The sequence below is a fragment of the Leucoraja erinacea genome, unplaced genomic scaffold (assembly GCF_028641065.1).
Source record: "Leucoraja erinacea ecotype New England unplaced genomic scaffold, Leri_hhj_1 Leri_1108S, whole genome shotgun sequence".
Classification (NCBI taxonomy): Eukaryota; Metazoa; Chordata; class Chondrichthyes; order Rajiformes; family Rajidae; genus Leucoraja; species Leucoraja erinaceus.
This window is the reverse complement of record NW_026575350.1, coordinates 1-21,902: the sequence shown is the minus strand read 5'-3', so window position 1 is coordinate 21,902 and position 21,902 is coordinate 1. Positions and strand designations below refer to the sequence as shown.

At 48.9% G+C, this 21,902-nt stretch overlaps 1 protein-coding gene across 2 annotated transcripts; it reads left to right on the top strand.

Moving 5' to 3' along the window:
* Nucleotides 1–455: 455 nt before the first annotated feature.
* Nucleotides 456–17,016, top strand: tmem256 (transmembrane protein 256). 2 transcript variants are annotated; one of them, XR_008726477.1, is made up of 5 exons: nucleotides 456–581; nucleotides 9,659–9,696; nucleotides 15,473–15,553; nucleotides 16,276–16,618; nucleotides 16,799–17,016. XR_008726477.1 is itself a non-coding variant. In XM_055665164.1 (4 exons), exons 1-4 carry the CDS (start codon nucleotides 503–505, stop codon nucleotides 16,417–16,419), a joined length of 342 nt encoding a protein of 113 aa, XP_055521139.1. In that variant the 5' UTR covers nucleotides 456–502; the 3' UTR covers nucleotides 16,420–16,621. The 2 variants fall into 2 exon arrangements, 1 of the variants encoding a protein (XP_055521139.1); XM_055665164.1 differs by lacking the exon at nucleotides 16,799–17,016 and having other exon boundaries at nucleotides 16,276–16,621.
* Nucleotides 17,017–21,902: the final 4,886 nt, after the last annotated feature.

Below are 21,902 nucleotides of genomic sequence, written 5' to 3'. Positions count from 1 at the left end.
AGGGAAGGAGAAAGAGCGAGAGAAAGAGAGAAAGAAAAAAGAGAGAGAGAGATAGAGAGAGAGAGAGAGAACCTGACCCTGAGAGAGAGAGAGAGATAGGAGAGAGAGGGCAGTTTAGGGAGAGATTTTCTCTCTCTAGAGCTAAGAGAGAGAGAGAGAGAGATAGAGATAACAGAGAGCTGGACCCACGCCTATTCCATCCCTAGAGAGAGAAAGAAAGAAAAGCGAGAGAGAGAGAAAGAACGAGATAGAGAAAGAAACCATCTTAGAGTGGACCCCCCTTAAGCCCCGCCCACCTTGCGGTTTCCCCCGCCGCCCATTGGCCGCAGCGGCTGCCCATCAACCCGTCATAGCCCGCCCCCGCCACCGGGAGCAGCTGATTGGCTGTCGATGACGTCAGTGGACCCCGGCGGCGGCGCTGATTGGCGGAGGCGGGCGTCAGTCACCGGGGGGGGGGCGTGGCCGGGGCCTAGTCGCCGCTGAAGCCTCCAAAGTTGCAGCCATGGCCAGCGGGACATTCAAGCGGCTCGCCGGCCTGTCGGGGGCCCTGGCCGTGGGGCTGGGCGCGTACGGGGCGCACGGTGAGTCTGTGCTCGGGCTGTGGGCTGGGATAGTCTTGGAGCAGGGAATTCAGGCCGTTCGGCCCGTCTAGTCCATGTTGACCCAGGAACCGGTCTATGTAGAGACCAAGGGCCCATCTCCATGTGGCAATGTTACAAAATTTTGAGATTTTAAAAATCAAGTCTGCAATTTATCCCATCAGATAAAGCATAACAATAGGGTGATTTCACCAAAGGTCAAATGAGCGTAGATCCCCCCTCACGTGACCGAAAATTTTAACTGGAGGACATATGTCACTTCGGTGCATGTTAGTGAATGGGGAAACACGCACTTTCCCACCCGTTAAAAACATGGAAAACGGACGATTTTTGAGCTGAAATTTTCTGTGCTAGTCGGGGTGACCCTGAAGCACAGCGACCTAAATTTTCAGGCAAAACAAAAGATAGAAAGTGAGGTAATTACAAGAGGGAACTGAAGGTAGAAAGCGGCGGAAATGAACAGCTGACATTTGCCGTGGAGATTTTAAGATCCAAAATATCAGGAATTATCGCGTTTGCTCGCTGAATTTCATCAAAACTAAGTTAATAATGCCTTACTTTTGATGAAATTCAGCGAGCAAATGCGATAATTCCCGATATTTTGGAACTTAAAATCACCACGGCAAATGTTTGCTGTTCACTTCCGCTGTTTTCTACCTTCAGTTCCCTCTTGTAATTACCTCACTTTCTATCTTTTGTTTTGCCTGAAAATTTAGGTCGCTGTGCTTCAGGGTCACCCCGACTAGCACAGAAAATTTCAGCTCAAAAATCGGCCGTTTTCCATGTTTTTAACGGGTGGGAAAGTGCGTGTTTCCCCATTCACTTACATGTACCAAACTGAGAGATGTCCTCCAGCCAGAATTTTCGGTCACGTGAGGGGGGATCTACGCTCATTTGACCTTTGGTGAAATCACCCTATAAGTTTAATTTGACACCAAATTCACTTTCATATCTCAAGTATTAAAAAAGTTATGGCCATTTTCATACTCGGAAATTAGCATCTTGTTCCCTATTGATTGTCAATGGACATTACAAAAAAGGTGTGATCTTGGATAGTCAAAGGCCCATTTCTTAAGGAAAGATTAACATTTTTAAATAGCCTAAGTGTCCAAAGATTATTCACAAATAATTCACAATATAACATGATTTTTATATCTAATTTACATTCATTTATAGGCCAAATGGAAGGAATTTAGTGTTCAATTGCTGTAAATAAATGCCCATTTAAATCGGCTTTCTAGTGGGTTCATGTGGAACGCGCTGGTTTAGAACGTTGACATCGCGCTGGATTAGTGCCCTCAAATGCCGAGAAAAATACTGCGGGAAAAATACCAAGGGCTCATCTCCATGTGGAGACGAAGGGCTCATCTCCATGTGGGGACCAAGGGCTCATCTCCATGTGGGGACCAAGGGCTCATCTCCATGTGGAGACCAAGGAAGGATTCATCTCCATGTGGAGACCAAGGGCTCATCTCCATGTGGAGACCAAGGGCTCATCTCCATGTGGAGACCAAGGAAGGATTGCAGTATAATGTGGATAAATGTGAGGTTATCCATTTTGGTGGCAAAAACGGGAAAGCAGACTATTATCTAAATGGTGGCCGATTGGGAAAGGGGGAGATGCAGCGAGACCTGGGTGTCATGGTACACCAGTCATTGAAGGTAGGCATGCAGGTGCAGTAGGCAGTAAAGAAAGCGAATGGTATGTTAGCTTTCATTGCAAAAGGATTTGAGTATAGGAGCAGGGAGGTTCTACTGTGCAGTTGTACAGGGTCTTGGTGAGACCACACCTGGAGTATTGCGTACAGTTTTGGTCTCCAAATCTGAGGAAGGACATTATTGCCATAGAGGGAGTGCAGAGAAGGTTCACCAGACTGATTTCCTGGGATGTCAGGACTGTCTTATGAAGAAAGACTGGATAGACTTGGTTTATACTCTCTAGAATTTAGAAGATTGAGAGGGGATCTTATAGAAACTTACAAAAATTCTTAAGGGGTTGGACAGGCTAGATGCAGGAAGATTGTTCCCGATGTTGGGGAAGTCCAGGACAAGGGGTCACAGCTTAAGGATAAGGGGGAAATCCTTTTAAAAACCGAGATGAGAAGAACTTTTTTTCACACAGAGAGTGGTGAATCTCTGGAACTCTCTGCCACAGAGGGTAGTTTGAGGCCACAGTTCATTGGCTATATTTAAGAGGGAGTTAGATGTGGCCCTTGTGGCTAAGGGGATCAGGGGGTATGGAGAGAAGGCAGGGATGGGATACTGAGTTGGATGATCAGCCATGATCATATTGAATGGCGGTGCAGGCTCGAAGGGCCGAATGGCCTCTACTCCCGCACCTATTGTCTATGTTTCTATGGAGCAGGGAATTCAGGCCGTTCGGCCCGTCTAGTTCATGCTGACCCAGGAACCGGTCCATGTGGAGACCAAGGGCTCATCTCCATGTGGAGACCAAGGTCCCATCTCCATGTGGAGACCAAGGGCTCATCTCCAAGTCATCTCCATGTGGAGACCAAGGGCTCATCTCCATGTGGAGACCAAGGGCTCATCTCCATGTGGAGACCAAGGGCTCATCTCCATGCTGAGACCAATGGCTCATCTCCATGTGGAGACCAAGGGACCCATCTCCATGTGGAGACCAAGGAAGGATTCGTCTCCATGTGGGACCAACGAAGGATTCATCTCCATGTGGAGACCAAGGGCTCATCTCCATGCTGAGACCAAGGGCTCATCTCCATGTGGAGACCAAGGGCTCATCTCCATGTGGGGACCAAGGATTCATCTCCATGTGGAGACCAAGGGCTCATCTCCATGTGGAGACCAAGGACCCATCTCCATGTGGAGACCAAGGAAGGATTCGTCTCCAGACCAAGGGCTCATCTCCATGTGGAGACCAAGGGCTCATCTCCATGTGGAGACCAAGGGCCCATCTCCATGTGTAGACCAAGGATTCATCTCCATGTGGAGACCAAGGGATCATCTCCTTGTGTAGACCAAGGCTTCATCTCCATGCCAGGACCAAGGAAGGATTCATCTCCATGTGGAGACCAAGGGACCCATCTCCATGTGGAGACCAAGGAAGGATTCATCTCCATGTGGAGACCAAGGGCTCATCTCCAAGTGGAGACCAAGGGCTCATCTCCATGTGGGGACCAAGGAATCATCTCCATGTGGAGACCAAGGGAGGATTCATCTCCATGTGGAGACCAAGGGCTCATCTCCATGTGGAGACCAAGGGCCCAAGGGCTCATCTCCATGTGGAGACCAAGGGCTCATCTCCATGTGGAGACAAGAAAGGATTCATCTCCACGTGGAGACCAAGAATGCATCTCCATGTGGAGACCAAGGGCTCATCTCCATGTGGAGACCAAGGGCTCATCTCCATGTGGAGACCAAGGAAGGATTCATCTCCATGTGGAGACCAAGGGCTCATCTCCATGCGGAGACCAAGGGCTCATCTCCATGTGGAGACCAAGGGCTCATCTCCATGTGGAGACCAAGGGCTCATCTCCATATGAAGACCAAGGGCTCATCTCCATGTGGAGACCAAGGGCTCATCTCCATGTGGAGACCAAGGGCTCATCTCCATGTGGAGACCAAGGGCTCATCTCCATGTGGGGACCAAGGGCTCATCTCCATGCGGAGACCAAGGGCTCATCTCCATGCGGAGACCAAGGGCTCATCTCCATGTGTAGACCAAGGGCTCATCTCCATGTGGAGACCAAGGAAGGATTCATCTCCATGTGGAGACCAAGGGCTCATCTCCATGCGGAGACCAAGGGCTCATCTCCATGTGGAGACCAAGGGCTCATCTCCATGTGGAGACCAAGGGCTCATCTCCATGTGGAGACCAAGGGCTCATCTCCATGTGGAGACCAAGGATTCATCTCCATGTGGAGACCAAGGGCTCATCTCCATGTGGAGACCAAGGGCCCATCTCCATGTGGGGACCAAGGGATTCATCTCCATGTGGGGACCAAGGGCTCATCTCCATGTGGAGACCAAGGGCTCATCTCCATGTGGAGACCAAGGGCTCATCTCCATGTGGAGACCAAGGGCCCATCTCCATGTGGAGACCAAGGAAGGATTCATCTCCATGTGGAGACCAAGGAAGGATTCATCTCCATGTGGAGACCAAGGACCCATCTCCATGTGGAGACCAAGGGCTCATCTCCATGTGGAGACCAAGGGCTCATCTCCATGTGGAGACCAAGGATTCACCATGTGGAGAAGGGCCTCATCTCCATGTGGAGACCAAGGGCCTCATCTCCATGTGGAGACCAAGGGCTCATCTCCATGCGGAGACCAAGGGCTCATCTCCATGTGGAGACCAAGGATTCATCTCCATGTGGAGACCAAGGGCCCCATCTCCATGTGGAGACCAAGGACCCATCTCCATGTGGAGACCAAGGAAGGATTCATCTCCACGTGGAGACCAAGAATTCATCTCCACGTGGAGACCGAGAATTCATCTCAATAGTCAATCAATAGTCTATTTAATTATCATTTGGACCCCTGGAGGTCCAAATGAAATGCCGTTTCTGCAGCCATACAATACACACAAATAGACCCCATACACAACATAATTTACAATTTTACATAAACATCCATCACATAGCTGTGATGGAAGGCCAAAAAAACTTATCAAAAAAACTTACGGTCCTTGGTCTCCACGTGGAGACCAAGGACCGGTCTTGGTTCTTGGTCCAAAATATTCCAAATGGAATTTAAACTAGAGATGGCGGGGGGTGGACTTAAGCAAAAAAGGGTTCTTGGAGGGGAAGAGCTACCTTAAATTTAGTTGCGTCTGGTTGAGTAACTATGGTAGGGTGAAGACCAAGGATTGGTCTCCATGTGGAGACCGAGGACCAGTCTCCCCATTGAGACCAAGAAACTGGACAGAATGCCAAAGGAGATCCTTCTTCCCTGTGGCCCTTCGAGCCAGCACCGCCATTCAATGTGATCACGGCTGATCATCCCCAATCAGTACCCCGTTCCTGCCTTCTCCCCATATCCCCTGACTCCGCTATCTCTAAGAGCCCTATCTAGCGCTCTCTTGAAAGCATCCAGAGAACCGGCCTCCACCGCCCTCTGAGGCAGAGAATTCCACAGACTCACCACTCTCGGTGAGAAAAAGTGTTTCCTTGTCTCCATTCTAAATGTCTTACCCCTTATTCTTAAACTGTGGCCCCTGGTTCTGGACTCCCCCAACATCGGGAACATGTTTCCTGACTCTAACGTGTCCAAGCCCTTAACAAGAGTTTATTGTATAGTCTTTTTGCTGACTGGATAAACTAAACTAAACTAAACACACCAAGGAAGGTGCCCAGAGCTTTACAGCACCAGAGACCCGGGTTCAATCCTGGCTACGGGTGCTGTCTGTACAGAGTTTGTACATTTTCCCCGTGACCTGCGTGGGTTTTCTCCACAACTCCGGTTTACTCCCACACTGTTAAGACATGCAGGTTTGTAGGTTATTTGGCTTGGTATGAATGGTTTTTTTTAAATAAATTGTCCATAGTGTGCGTGTGGGATGGTGTTTAAGAAGGAACTGCAGATGCTGGAAAATCGAAGGTAGACAAAAGTGCTGGAGAAACTTTTGCTTTCATTGCAAAAGGATTTGAGTATAGGAGCAGGGAGGTTCTACTGCAGTTGTACAGGGTCTTGGTTAGACCACACCTGGAGTATTGCGTACAGTTTTGGTCTCCAAATCTGAGGAAGGACATTATTGCCATAGAGGGAGTGCAGAGACGGTTCACCAGACTGATTCCTGGGATGTCAGGACTGTCTTATGAGGAAAGACTGGATAGACTTGGTTTATACTCTCTAGAATTTAGAAGATTGAGAGGGGATCTTATAGAAACGTACAAAATTCTTAAGGGGTTGGACAGGCTAGATGCAGGAAGATTGTTCCCGATGTTGGCGAAGTCCAGGACAAGGGGTCACAGCTTAAGGATAAGGGGGAAATCCTTTAAAAAACGAGATGAGAAGAACTTTTTTTCACGCAGCAGAGAGTGGTGAATCTGTGTGAACTCTCTGCCACAGAGGGTAGTTGAGGCCAGTTCATTGGCTATATTTAAGAGGGAGTTAGATGTGGCCCTTGTGGCTAAGGGGATCAGGGGGTATGGAGAGAAGGCAGGTACGGGATACTGAGTTGGATGATCAGCCATGATCATATTGAATGTTGGGTGCAGGCTCGAAGGGCCGAATGGCCTACTCCTGCACCTAATTTCTATGTTTCTAAACTCAGCGGGTGCAGCAGCATCTATGGAGCGAAGGAAATAGGCAACGTTTCGGCCCGAAACGTTGCCTATTTCCTTCGCTCCATAGATGCTGCTGCACCCGCTGAGTTTCTCCAGCACTTTTGTCTACCCTGTAGGATTGTGTTATCGTGCGGAGATCGCTGGTCGGCATGGACTCGGTAGGCCGAAGGGGCCTGTTTCCGCGCTGTATCTCTAAACAAAATGCTGTCCGACCCGCTGAGTTTTTGTGTCCATCTTCAGTTTAAACCAGCATCTGCAGTTCCCTCCTACACGCAATTCCCCACATCATCTACCTGCCCGCTATGGGCGGCTGGATTGTAATCCTGTACTGGTGCTGCAAGCACGGCAGCGCTAGTTTGTCCTTGAGTCAGAGTCATGCAAACATTCTGGCCTGTTGCCACGGTTTATCGATTAAGAAGTTGAGGTCCAAAGTATTCAGTCCGAGCCCTCAATTCTTTTAGTCAAAATTGAATTTGAAAAGTAATTGCGGCCGATGTGGAAATTGAATGACTGCCATTAGCCCCACAAGGTCATTTTAGTCTCACTTGGCTGGTGAATGTAGATCTTTTCCTCCCCACAATTAAAAGAATGCTTGTCGTGGCAAAAATCCAGCGATACCTGTAGGATTATTCCCAGCCAAAATTAATGTCGGGCAAGCGCTCAAATCTTGAATTGAACCTGTGGTCTACCTATAGAATAAATAATTAAAATGAGTGGTTTGTTAAAGGCTGCCAATGTTTTCACCATAAATTGGTGCTGGAAGAAGTGTCAAGCAATCATGTTTTTCCCTTTCCAGCCCTCGTTCTGGTGTTAGTCATTGGGTGAGTCAAGGACTTTGTGCTTAAAAATTGCAAAATCAGGACGTGGCAGTTAAAGACGCCCTTTACTTTATGTTTAAGAGGGAACTGCCGATGCTAGAAAACCGAAGGTGGACAAAATACTGGAGAAACTCAGCGGGTGAGGCAGTGAAGAAAATAGGGAATGTTTCAGGACGAAACCCTTCTTCACTCTGACGAAACGTTGCCTATTTCCTTCGCTGCATAGATGCTGCCTCACCCGCTGAGTTTCTCCTGCATTTTTGTCTACCCAATACTTTCTGGTTGAATTTAATTTAGAGATACAGCGCGGAAACAGGCCCTCCGCCCCTTCGAGTCCGTGCCGACCAGCGATCCCCGCACACTGACATTATCTCACACACACACACACACACGCGCGCGCTCGCCAATGTTGTGTCGATTAAGATTTTGCTGTAGTCTATGATGGCCTTCATCGCTATTTACCACCCTCTTAGTTTAGTTGAGAGATACAGCAGGGAAACAGGCCCTTCGGCCCACTGTGTCCGTGCTGACCAGCGATATACACACACATACACACACACACACACACACACACACACACACACACACACACACACACACGCACACGCACACGCACACGCACACGCACACGCACACACACACACACACGCACACACACACATATACACACACACACGCACACACACATACACACCCGCACATATATACACATATTTAATATGTAAAAGAATATGTGTGTGTTTATGATTGTGTTTATAGTTTGTTTGGTTGTTTGTTTGTCTTTTTGCCCAAAGTCCGCGAGCATCGCCACTTTTAATTTCACTGCACATATACTCAACTTGAATTGTATATGACACAATAAACATTGAACACACTTGACACACACACACCACACCACACACACACACACACACACACACACACACACACACACACACACACACACACACACACACACACACACACACATACACACACGCACACACACACACACACATACACACACACACACACACACACACACACACACACACACACACACACACACACACACACACACACACACATACACACACACACACACACACATATACACACACACACACATATACACACACACACACACACACACACACACATATACACACACACACACACACACACACACACACACACACACACACAGATACACACACACACATATACACACACACAGATACACACACACACACACACACACACACACACACACACACGATAATAAGTTTTTTTACTGAAGCCAATTATACCAAAAACCCGCACGTTTTTGGAGTGTGAGAGGGAACCGGAGCACCTGGAGAATACCCATGCAGGTCACGGGGGGGCGAATGTACAAACTTCGTACATATTGCCATAGAGGGAGTACAGAGAAGGTTCACCCGACTGATTCCTGGGTTGTCAGGACTTTCATATGAAGAAAGACTGGATAGACTCGGCTTGTACTCGCTGGAATTTAGAAGATTGAGGGGGGATCTTATAGAAACTTACAAAATTCTTAAGGGGTTGGACAGGCTAGATGCAGGAAGATTGTTCCCGATGTTGGGGAAGTCCAGAACAAGGGGTCACACAGTTTAAGGATAAGGGGGAAATCTTTTGGGACCGAGATGAGGAAAACATTTTTTTTACACAGAGAGTGGTGAATCTGCGGAATTCTCTGCCACAGAATGTAGTTGAGGCACAGTTCATTGGCTATATTTAAGGGGGAGTTAGATGTGGCCCTTGTGACTAAAGGGATCAGGGGGTATGGAGAGAAGGCAGGGATGGGATACTGAGTTGGATGATCAGCCATGATCATATTGAATGGCGGTGCAGGCTCAAAGGGCCGAATGGCCTCTACTCCTGCACCTATTTTCTATGCTTCTATACACGCACCCGTAGTCAGGATGCCGCCCTTATAGATGAAGGATCTGAATGCTTTTTTTGTTTGCGTTATTTCTAGGATTCCGACGCAGTGATCGGGATGAATATTTGAAAGAGGTAAGGCCCAATGTCTGATTACGATCATAAGATCATCAGTGATAAGGAGCAGAATTAGGCCATTCGGCCCCTCGGGTCTACTCTGCCATTCAATCATGGCTGATCTACCTCTCCCTCCCAGCCCCATTCTCCTGCCTTCTCTCCCCCCCCATAACACAAGCTACTTCACCTACAAACCTGTACGTCTTTGGAGCATCCAATCAATCAATCAATCAATCAATAAAAGACTATTATCATTCAACGATAATAGAGTGGGACCACAGATGGCACAATGGGCTAAGTGTTCGGCTGGCGACCGGAAGGTAGCCGGTTCGAATCCCGCTTGGAGTGCATACTGTCGTTGTGTCCTTGGGGCAAGACACTTCACCCACCTTTGCCTGTGTGTAAATGTAATGTAATTATGTGAAGCACTTTGGGGTCAATGCAAGTTGACTAAAAATGTGCTATATAAATAAGATTATTATTATTATTATTATTCAAAAATACACCAACAAATGCAAGTCTGAACGAAATTTCATTGCATCTGGCTCACCGTGCAACATAAAATAACAAAGGGATAAAAAGGATAAAATAGATAATAGTGGTGGCACATTATATGGAATTCAAGAATCTGATGGCTCGGGGGATGAAGCTGGTGCAAAACCTGGCCGTTCTGCTCCTTATACTGCGATACCTTTTGCCCGAGGTACACCGACTCACAACTCTCTCTGCGAGGAAAAGTGTTTCCTCGTCTCTGTTCTAAATGGCTTGCCCCTAATTCTTAAACTGTGTGTGTGTGTGTGGCCCCTGGTTCTGGACTCCCCCAACATCGAGAACATGTTTCCTGCCTCTAGCGTGTCCAAACCCTTAATAATCTTGTATGTTTCAATAAGATCCCCTCTCATCCGTCTAAACTCCAGAGTGTACAAGCCCAGCCGCTCCATTCCCTCAGCGTGGGGAGAGAGAGGGATGGGGGTGGGGTAGAGAGGGATGGGGGTGGTAGGGGGAGGAGGGAGAGGGGTGAGGAGAGGGAGATGGAGAGGGGGAGGAGAGAGGGATGGGGGTTGGGGGTAGAGAGGGGAGGGGAGAGAGAGGGTTGGGGGGTTAGAGGGGTGAGGAGAGGGTGATGGAGAGAGGGGGGGGGGAGGGGACGAGAGAGGGGTGGGGGAGAGGGGGGGTGGGAGAGGGATGGGGGTGGGAGGAGTAGGGGGAGAGGGGGGTGGGGAGGGAGAGAGGGATGGGGTGGGAGGAGAGGGTAGGGGTGGGAGGAGAGGGGGAGGGGGAGGAGAGGGGGGGGGAGGGAGGAGAGGGAGACGAGACGAGAGAGAGGGTTGGGGGGTTGGGGGTTGGGGGATGGGGGTGGGAGGAGAGGGGAGGAGGGGGTGAGGAGGAGGAGTGGAGAGGGCTGGGGGAGGGGAGGAGAGAGGGATGGGGGGGGAGGGAGAGAGGGGGGGGAGGGGGGTTGGGAGGAAGAGGGATGGGGGGTGGGAGGAGTAGGAGTGAGGAGGAGATGGAGAGGGGAGGATAGAGAGGGGTGGGGGGAGGGGAGGAGGGGGGGGGGTGGGAGAGAGAGGGGGGGGGGGGGGGGGGGAGAGAGGGAGGGGTGGGAGGAGAGAGGGGTGAGGAGTGGGGGAGATAGAGAGGGGTGGGGGGGGGGAGGAGAGAGGAGAGGGGAGGGGGGGAGTAGGTGGGGGAGGGGGGGGAGGGGGGGGAGAGAGGGATGGGTAGAGGGAGAGGGGTAGGGGAGAGAGAGATGGAGAGGGGGAGGGAGGGGTGGGGAGGGGAGGAGAGTTGTGGAGGGGGAGGGGGGAGATGGGGTACCACCATGAGGTACCACCTCCAGTTTAAATTCCATTTGGAATGGTTTTGGAGAACCAAGAACCAAGCGTTCATCCGTTTGAGGCAGCAGAAGGGTGATGCCATCCGGTTTGACATCCGTAGGTGCCTGCCCAAAAAATGGGCTCGTGCTCCGGGTTAGCGCCAAGCTACAGCGCTGCTGCTGTCTCTGTTTTGTTGTCGTTCTCCTGACTGAGGTCAGTCGACAGTTCCAGAGACAAAGTCCAATGTCTGCAGTCAGCTAGATTAGAAAAACTGGAATTGGCTTCAAGGTAACACATTAACTCGTTAATGGCTTGGACATGCTAGAGGCAGGAAACATGTTCCCGATGTTGGGGGAGTCCAGAACCAGGGGACACACACACACACACACACACACACAGTTTAAGAATAAGGGGTAAGCCATTTGAACTGAGACGAGGAAACGCTTTTTCTCACAGAGAGTGGTGAGTCTGTGGAATTCTCTGCCTCACAGAGTGCGGTGGAGGCCGGTTCTCTGGATGCTTTCAAGAGAGAGCTAGATAGGGCTCTTAAAGATAGCAGAGTCAGGGGATATGGGGAGAAGGCAGGAACGGGGTACTGATTGGGGATGATCAGCCGTGATCGCATTGAATGGCGGTGCTGGCTCGAAGGGCCGAATGGCCTACTCCTGCACCTATTGTCTATTGTCTACCTATTAACACCTCTGATTAACTCCGGACACTTTTCACTCTCAGCCAAAAAAAAATAACATCATATAGTATATTCTTAGCTGTTTTAAAATATAAATCATAAGAGCAGCATTAGACCATTCGGCCCATCGACTCGACTGCCATTCAATCACGACTGATCTATCTTTCCCTCTCAACCCCATTCTCCTGCCTTCTCCCTGTAGCCCCACACTACTCTAAAACTAGTCTATCTCGGCTTTAAAAATACCCAATGAATTGGCCTCCACTGCCGTCTGTGGCAAAGAATTCCACCCTCTGGCTAAGAAAATTCCTCCTCGTCTCCTTTCCGTAAATGCACGTCCTTTTATTCTTTGTTCTTCGGCTCTCCCACTAGTGGAAACATCCTCTCCACATCCACTCTATCCGGGCCTTTCACTATTCCGTAAGTTTCAATGAGGTGTGCCCTCTCCCCTCATCCTTCTAAACTCCAGCGAGTACAGGCCCAGTGCCGTCAAAAGCACAGCATACGTTAACGCACTCATTCCTGGGATTATTCTCGTAACCCTCCCCTGGATACAAGATACAAGATACATTTAATTGTCATTTGGACCCCTTGAGGTCCAAACGAAATGCCGTTTCTGCAGCCATACATTACAAACACATAGACCCAAGACACAACATAATTTACATAAACATCCATCACATCGCTGTGATGGAAGGCCAAAAACACTTATCTCTCCACTGCACTCTCCCCCCCCGATGTCAGAGTCAAAGTCAAAGCCCCCGGCTGGCGATGGCGATTGTCCCGCGGCCATTAAAGCCACGCCGGGTGGTGCGAGGTCGCACACCGGGTCTTGCTGTTAGAGCCCCCGGCGTGCGCTCGCAGAGTCCCGCGGCCATTCCAAGCCGCGCGGGGTGGTGATGTCAGGCCCCGCTCCAGGAGCTCTTCAACCCCGCAACTCCGGTGCAGGGAGAGATTTAACCTTAATCCTCTCCAACACCCAGCGCATCCTCAGATATTCAGGCCCAAAATTCCTCTTCAGACCACCGAGTCCGCACCGACCATCGATCCCCGCACATTAACACCATCCTGCACTAGGGACAGTCTAGCGACCCGGGTTCAATCCCGACTATGGATGCTGCCCGTACGGAGTTTGCACGCTCTCCCCGTGACCTGCGTGGGTTTTCTCCAAATCTGAGGAAGGACATTATTGCCATAGAGGGAGTGCAGAGACGGTTCACCAGACTGATTCCTGGGATGTCAGGACTGTCTTATGAAGAAAGACTGGATAGACTTGGTTTATACTCTCTCAAATTTAGGAGATTGAGATAAAGATCTTATAGAAACTTACAAAATTCTTAAGGGGTTGGACAGGCTAGATGCAGGAAGATTGCTCCCGATGTTGGGGAAGTCCAGGACAAGGGGTCACAGCTTAAGGATAAGGGGGAAATCCTTTAAAACCGCGATGAGAAGAACTTTTTTCACACAGAGAGTGGTGAATCTCTGGAACTCTGCCACAGAGGGTAGTTGAGGCCACAGTTCATTGGCTATTTTTAAGAGGGAGTTAGATGTGGCCCTTGTGGCTAAGGGGATCAGGGGGTATGGAGAGAAGGCAGGTACGGGATACTGAGTTGGATGATCAGCCATGATCATATTGAATGGCGGTGCAGGCTCGAAGGGCCGAATGTCCTACTCCTGCACCTAATTTCTATGTTTCTATGTTTCTCCGAAATCCTCGGCTTCCTCTCACTCTCTAAAGGCGTGCTTGTTTATAGGTTAATTGGCTTGGTGTAAATGTAAAATTGTCCTTAGTGTGTGTAGGATAGTGTTAGTGTGCGGGGATCGCTGGTCGGAGTGGACTTGGTGGGTCAAAGGGCCTGTTTCCGCGCTGTATCTCTAAACTAAAATCAAACCAAACAGTGTACCCATCTACCAGCAGAGGCCACTGTTGGTCTTTCCTTGCCGAGCTCTCCTTCGTATTAGTACGGTCTTTTTTAATTTAATCCCGGGAATGAGTGGGTTAACATATGATGCACGTTTGCCGGCACTGGGCCTGTACGCGCTGGAGTTTAGATGGATGAGGGGGGAGCTCATTGAAACTTACGGAATAGTGAAAGGCCTGGATAGAGTGGATGTAGAGAGGATGTTTCCACTAGTGGGAAAGTCTAGGACCAGAGGGCACAGCCTCAGAATAAAAGAACATTCCTTTTAGAAAGGAGATGAGGAGGAATTTCTTTAGCCAGAGGGCGGTGAATCTGTGGAATTCTTTGCTGCACAAGGCTGTGGAGGCCACAAGTCAGTGGATATTTTTTCAGATGGTGATTAACAGGTTGTTAATTAGTACGGCTGTACTTTTCCCTTTTTCCTTTTTCACTTTTAATTTGATTTTAATGTCAGTTCTTTGTGTACCTTGTGTGTTGTGACTTGTTGCCATTTTATGGTACCCATTTCCCTCCGGGGATGAATAAAGTTCTATAGTATCGTAACGAGGTTTGATGTCACTTTTCATTTACTTAAGGGGTTGGACAGGCTGGATGCAGGAAGATTGTTCCCGATGTTGGGGAAGTCCAGGACAAGGGGGTCACACACAGTTTAAGGATAAGGGGGAAATCCTTCAGGACCGACCGAGATGAGAAAAACATTTTTCACACGCAGAGAGTGGTGAATCTGTGGAATTCTCTGCCACAGAAGGTAGTTGAGGCCACACAGTTCATTGACTATATTTAAGAGGGAGTTAGATGTGGCCCTTGTGGCTAAAGGGATCAGGGGGTATGGAGAGAAGGCAGGTATGGGATACTGAGTTGGATGATCAGCCGTGATCATATTGAATGGGCCGAATGGCCTCTACTCCTGCACCTATTTTCTATGTTTCTATGTAATGGGCTGCCCCTGTTGTCTCCATCTGTGTGTGTGAATCTATAATGTAGTGAAAAGTAACAGCATTTTTGTAAACTTTTATTTGTCTTAAGACTGTCATTTCACTGCACATCTCGTATGTGTATGTGACAAATAAACTTGACTTGACTTGACTTTTATGATATAGTGAGCAGCAATTTTACAGCAATCCAACCGAGACCTCAACGGTGGAACAGGCGGAGGACGATGGCTGACCTTAGTGGAGCGTCACAGCGGCTGGGAAGGCGGATGAAGGCTGCAAGGGAAACGGGTCTCAGAGCTGTCACTGGCTCTGTGCGCCAGTCTCCCCACGTTAAACACAGTCGCTCCTCCCCAAAAAGACGACAGTTTCGGGTGACTGCTGATAATGATAATTTAATAAATCTGATGCACTAACACCTCTCTTCTCTCACAGCTGTTCGAAACTGCCAACAAGTATCACTTCCTGCACAGTTTGGCTCTTCTGGGAGTCCCACATTGCCGCAAACCCCTGCTGGTACGAGTTTGAGTTTGTCTTTCCCGATTTTTATTTTTTTATTTTACGATCGTGTGAAAACTTTAATAATAATAATAATAATAATAATAAATAATTGATCCCCTCGGGGAAATTCAGATGTCCAGAAGTCCCCAACCAACAAACCCACACATTCAAAACGAACGCAGACAGAAATGACAATACCTGAGAGCAATAAATAATTAAAAAGACCAATAACTAACAATTAAAAATCTAAAAAAATAAGCAAAAATGCATCCCCCCTACAGCCTAGCAGCCAGAATTATAAACTCTAATGCCCCTCGCCAATGCCCCCCCCTCACTCACCTATGCCCCCCCTCATTCACCTATGCCCCTCCCCCTCACCTATGCACCCCCCCCACTCACCTACAGCCCCCCTCATTCACCTATGCCCCCCCCCCCTCACCTATGCACCCCCCCCTCACTCACTACAGCCCCCCTCATTCACCTATGCCCCCCTCTAACTCACCTATGCCCCCCTCACACGCCCCTATGCCCCTCCCCTTCACCTATGCCCTCCCCTTCACCTATGCCCCTCTTCTCTTCACTCACCTCAAATTCATCCCCCCCCCCCCCTTCACTCACCCACGCCCCCTCCCACTGTGACGGTCATCGCTCCCCGCCCGGCCTGGCCCTGCCGCGGTCACCACAGGCACCGGATGGCCGTTGACGTGTCCGTTGTGTGTTGTGTTGTGTGTCTGCAGGCTGGCACCTTGCTGACCTCCGGGATGGCCATGTTCTGCGGCTCCCTCTACTACCAGGCCATCACCGCCGACCCCACCCTCACCAAGGCCGCGCCGCTCGGCGGGACCCTGCTGATCGTCGGCTGGGCGGCCATGGCCCTGTGAGGGGCGGAGCGAGACACGGGGAGCAACAACGGCGGGAAATGGTGCCACACCTCACGCTGCCTCGGCAAGGCCAGCAGCATCATCGACAACCACAGCCCCTCAACCTGACTATCAGTCCGAAGAAGTATCTCCACCCAAAACGTCACCTATTCCTTTTCTCCAGAGATGCTGCCTAGAAACATAGAAACATAGAAATTAGGTGCAGGAATAGGGCATTCGGCCCTTCGAGCCTGCACCGCCATTCAATATGATCATGGCTGATCATCCAACTCAGTATCCCATCCCTGCCTTCTCTCCATACCTCCTGATCCCCTTAGCCGCAAGGGCCACATCTAACTCCCTCTTAAATATAGCCAATAGATAGAAACATAGAAATTAGGTGCAGGAGTAGAGGCCATTCGGCCCTTCGAGCCTGCACCATTCGCCATTCAATATGATCATGGCTGATCATCCAACTCAGTATCCCGTACCTGCCTTCTCTCCATACCATCTGATCCCCTTAGCCACAAGGGCCACATCTAACTCCCTCTTAAATATAGCCAATGAACTGTGGCCTCAACTACCCTCTGCGGCAGAGAGTTCCAGAGATTCACCACTCTCTGTGTGAAAAAAAAGTTCTTCTCATCTCGGTTTTTAAAGGATTTCCCCCTTATCCTTAAGCTGTGACCCCTTGTCCTGGACTTCCCCAACATCGGGAACAATCTTCCTGCATCTAGCCTGTCCAACCCCTTAAGAATTTTGTAAGTTTCTATAAGATCCCCTCTCAATCTCCTAAATTCTAGAGAGTATAAACCAAGTCTATCCAGTCTTTCTTCATAAGGCAGTCCTGACATCCCAGGAATCAGTCTGGTGAACCGTCTCTGCACTCCGTCTATGGCAATAATCTGCCTGACCCGCTGAGTTACCCCAGCACTTTGTGCCTGGTTCACAGGTTATAGGAGTAGAATCAGGCCATTCGGCCCATCCACTCCGCCGTTAAATCATGGCTGATCTCTGCCTCCTAATCCCATTCTCCTGCCTTCTCCCCATAACACTTGCCTCCCGTTCTAATCAAGAATCTGTCTATCTCTGCCTTAAGAATAACCACTGACTTGTGGCCTCCTCAGCCGTCTGTGTGGCGAAGAATTCCACAGATTCACCACCCTCTGGCTAAAGAAATTCCTCCTCATCTCCTTCCTAAAAGATTGCCCTTTCATTTTATGTTCCCGAACATCCAGAACCAGGGGCCACACACACACAGTTTAAGAATAAGGGGTAAGCCATTTAGAACGGAGACAAGGAAACACTTTTTCTCACAGAGAGCTGTGAGTCTGTGGAATTCTCTGCCTCAGATGGAGGCCGGTTCTCTGGATGCTTTCATGAGAGAGCTAGATAGGGCTCTTAAAAGTCAGGGGATATGGGGAGAAGGCAGGAACGGGGTACTGATTGGGGATGATCAACCAAGATTGCTGTGAATGGTAGTGCTGGCTCCAAGGGTCGAATGGCCTCTACTCCTGCACCTATTGTCTATTGCAGCTGTGACCTCTGGTCCTAGACTCTCCCACCAGTGGAAACATCCTCTCCACATCCACTACATCCATGCCTTTCATTATTCTGAAAGTTTCAATGAGGTCGACTCCATCTACACCTCACGCTGCCTCGACAAGGCCAGCAGCATCATCAAGGACCAGTCTCACCCCCGGCCACATAGAAACATAGAAATTAGTTGCAGGAGTAGACCATTCGGCCCTTCGAGCCTGCACCGCCATTCAATATGATCATGGCTGATCATCCAACTCAGTATCCCGTACCTGCCTTCTCTCCATACTCCCCTGATCCCCTTAGCCACAAGGGCCACATCTAACTCCCTCTTAAATATAGCCAATGAACTGTGGCCTCAACTACCCTCTGTGGCAGAGAGTTCCAGAGATTCACCACTCTCTGTGTGAAAAAAGTTCTTCTCTTCTCGGTTTTAAAGGATTTCCCCCTCATCCTTAAGCTGTGGCCCCTTGTCCTGGACTTCCCCAACATCGGGAACAATCTTCCTGCATCTAGCCTGTCCAACCCCTTAAGAATTTTGTAAGTTTCTATAGGATCCCCTCTCAATCTCCTAAATTCTAGAGAGTATAAACCAAGTCTATCCAGTCTTTCGTCATAAGACAGTCCTGACATCCCAGGAATCAGTCTGGTGAACCGTCTCTCCCTCTTCCCTCTTCCCTCTCCCATCGGGCAAGAGGTACAGAAGTGTGAAAACGAACGCACACTCACACACACCTCCAGATTCAGAGACAGTTTCTTCCCCGCTGTTATCAGGCAACTGAACCATCCTACCACAACCAGAGAGCGGTCCTGAACTACTATCTACCTCATTGGAGACCCTCGGACTTTCCTTGATCGGACTTTACCTTGCACTAAACGTTATTCATGTTATTCCCATTATCATGTGTCTGTACATTGTGGACGACTCGATTGAAATCATGTATTTGTCTTTCCGCCGACTGGTTAGCATGTAACAAAACCTTTTCACTGTACCTCGTTACACATGACAATAAACTCAACTCTAACCCATTCCTTCGCTCCAGAGATGCTGCCTGTCCCGCTGAGTTGCTCCAGCATTTTGTGTCTTATCTTCGATTTAAACCAGCATCTGCAGTTCCTTCCTACACAAAACCAAACTCTACCCCCTGTTTCTCCAAATGCTTACACAAACGAAAATATACAATGGTATTTAGCTTACCACCAGCTTTCAAATAACCATATAACATATAACAATTACAGCACGGAAACAGGCCATCTCGGCCCTACAAGTCCATGCCGAACAAATTTTTTTCCCCTTAGTCCCACCTGCCTGCACTCGTACCATAACCCTCCATTCCCTTCTCATCCATATGCCTATCCAATTTATTTTTAAATGATACCAACGAACCTGCCTCCACCACTTCCACTGGGAGCTCATTCCACACCGCCACCACTCTCTGCGTAAAGAAGTTCCCCCTCATATTACCCCTAAACTTCTGTCCCTTAATTCTGAAGTCATGTCCTCTTGTTTGAATCTTCCCTATTCTCAAAGGGAAAAGCTTGTCCACATCAACTCTGTCTATCCCTCTCATCATTTTAAAGACCTCTATCAGGTCCCCCCCTTAACCTTCTGCGCTCCAGAGAATAAAGACCTAACTTATTCAACCTATCTCTGTAACTTAGTTGTTGAAACCCAGGCAACATTCTAGTAAATCTCCTCTGTACTCTATTTTGTTGACATCCTTCCTATAATTGGGCGACCAAAATTGTACACCATACTCCAGATTTGGTCTCACCAATGCCTTGTACAATTTTAACATTACATCCCAGCTTCTATACTCAATGCTCTGATTTATAAAGGCTAGCATACCAAAAGCTTTCTTTACCACCCTATCTATATGAGATTCCAAATGGTGGAGACTAAATCAGAATCAGACTTTATTCGCCAAGTATGTTTTGCAACGTATGAGGAATTTCACTGGCCAGATCAGTCATACATTTAAAAGCAACAGAATCATTCAAAAACACATTTTAACATGAACATCCACCACAGTGACTCCTCCACATTTCTCACTGTGATGGAAGGTGAAATAAAGTTCATGTCCTTCCTTTTGTTCTTCCTCGATCATGGGCCTCGAGCCCTCGTTAACGGGACGATCTTGACTCCTGTAGCCGGCGGCGTTTGGGACCTCTTCGTCGAGGCGATCAAGCTCCCGCATCGGGGGGGGGGGTGTCAGTTCCCCTGCACCGGGCGATCAGATTCAGATTCAGATTCAATTTTAATTGTCATTGTCAGTGTACAGTACAGAGACAACGAAATGCATTTAGCATCTCCCTGGAAGAGCGACATAGCAAATGATTTGAATAAATAATAATAAGTGTCCAGAGGGGGGGGTGGTGATTGGCAGTCACCGAGGTACGTTGTTGAGTAGAGTGACAGCCGCTGGAAAGAAGCTGTTCCTCGACCTGCTGGTTCGGCAACGGAGAGACCTGTAGCGCCTCCCGGATGATAGGAGGGGTTAACAGTCCATGGTTGGGGTGAGAGCAGTCCTTGGCGATGCTGAGCGCCCTCCGCAGACAGCGCTTGCTTTGGACAGACTCAATGGAGGGGAGCGTGGAACCGGTGATGCGTTGGGCAATTTTCACCACCCTCTGCAATGCCTTCCGGTCGGAGACAGAGCAGTTGCCATACCATACTGTGATGCAGTTGGTAAGGATGCTCTCGATGGTGCAGCGGTAGAAGTTCACCAGATCAAACGTCGCGTCGGGGCTGGTCGAACCTTCCACGATGTTGGAGCTCCCGACTCGGCCTCTCCCGAGACTGCGAGCCATTGATGGTAAGTCCGCAGCAGGCCGCAGTGGGAGCAATCCCAGGCAAGGGATCCCCTCCGATGTTAAGTCCCCGTCTCGCGGTGGGACTCGCGGCAGTCCGAGGCGGCCACCTCCGCCCCCCAGCGCTGGTCAGAAACTTCTTAACGTTTCAATTCAACCTTAAAGGAGATTGAGAGGGGATCTTATAGAAACTTACAAAATTCTTAAGTAAAGTTCTTGCTCAGAACTTTAACTGTCTTTTGTTTATTTCATTTTTCTTTTTCATGGATGCCATGTTCTTTTGAAGCTTGTTTAAACCAAGGTATAGGCGTTTTAAGGCAGGACTTTATTGCCATAGAGGGAGTGCAGAGACGGATCACCAGACTGATTCCTGGGATGTCAGGACTGTCTTATGAAGAAAGACTGGATAGACTTGGTTTATACTCTCTAGAATTTAGGAGATTGAGAGGGGATCTTATAGAAACTTATAAAATTCTTAAGGGGTTGGACAGGCTAGATGCAGGAAGATTGTTCCCGATGTTGGGGGAAGTCCAGGACAAGGGGTCACAGCTTAAGGATAAGGGGGAAATCCTTTAAAACCGAGATGAGAAGAACTTTTTTCACACAGAGAGTGGTGAATCTCTGGAAATCTCTGCCACAGAGGGTAGTCGAGGCCACAGTTTGTTGGCTATATTTAAGAGGGAGTTAGATGTGGCTAAGGGGATCAGGGGGTATGGAGAGAAGGCAGGTACGGGATACTGAGTTGGATGATCAGCCATGATCATATTGAATGGCGGTGCAGGCTCGAAGGGCCGAATGGCCTCTACTCCTGCACTTAATTTCTATGTTTCTATGATCCGAAAAATGAAAAAACGGAGGAGAATAAATTACCTGGAGGCTTCCATTTAGTCAGAAACTTCTTAACGTTTCAATTCAATTCAACTTTAATGTCATTGCACAAATACTAGTACAGGTACAACGAAATGCAGTTTAGCGTCAGTCCATAGTATAGTGCAATATAGAAATAAAAATACAGAAGGTGAATCTCTGGAACTCTATGCCCCAGAGGGGTAGTCCGAGGCCGTTAATTGCTATTATTTAAGAGCGGAGTTAGATGGGCCCTTGTGGCTTAAGGGATCAGGGGTATGGAGAGACGGCAGGTTACGGGATACGAG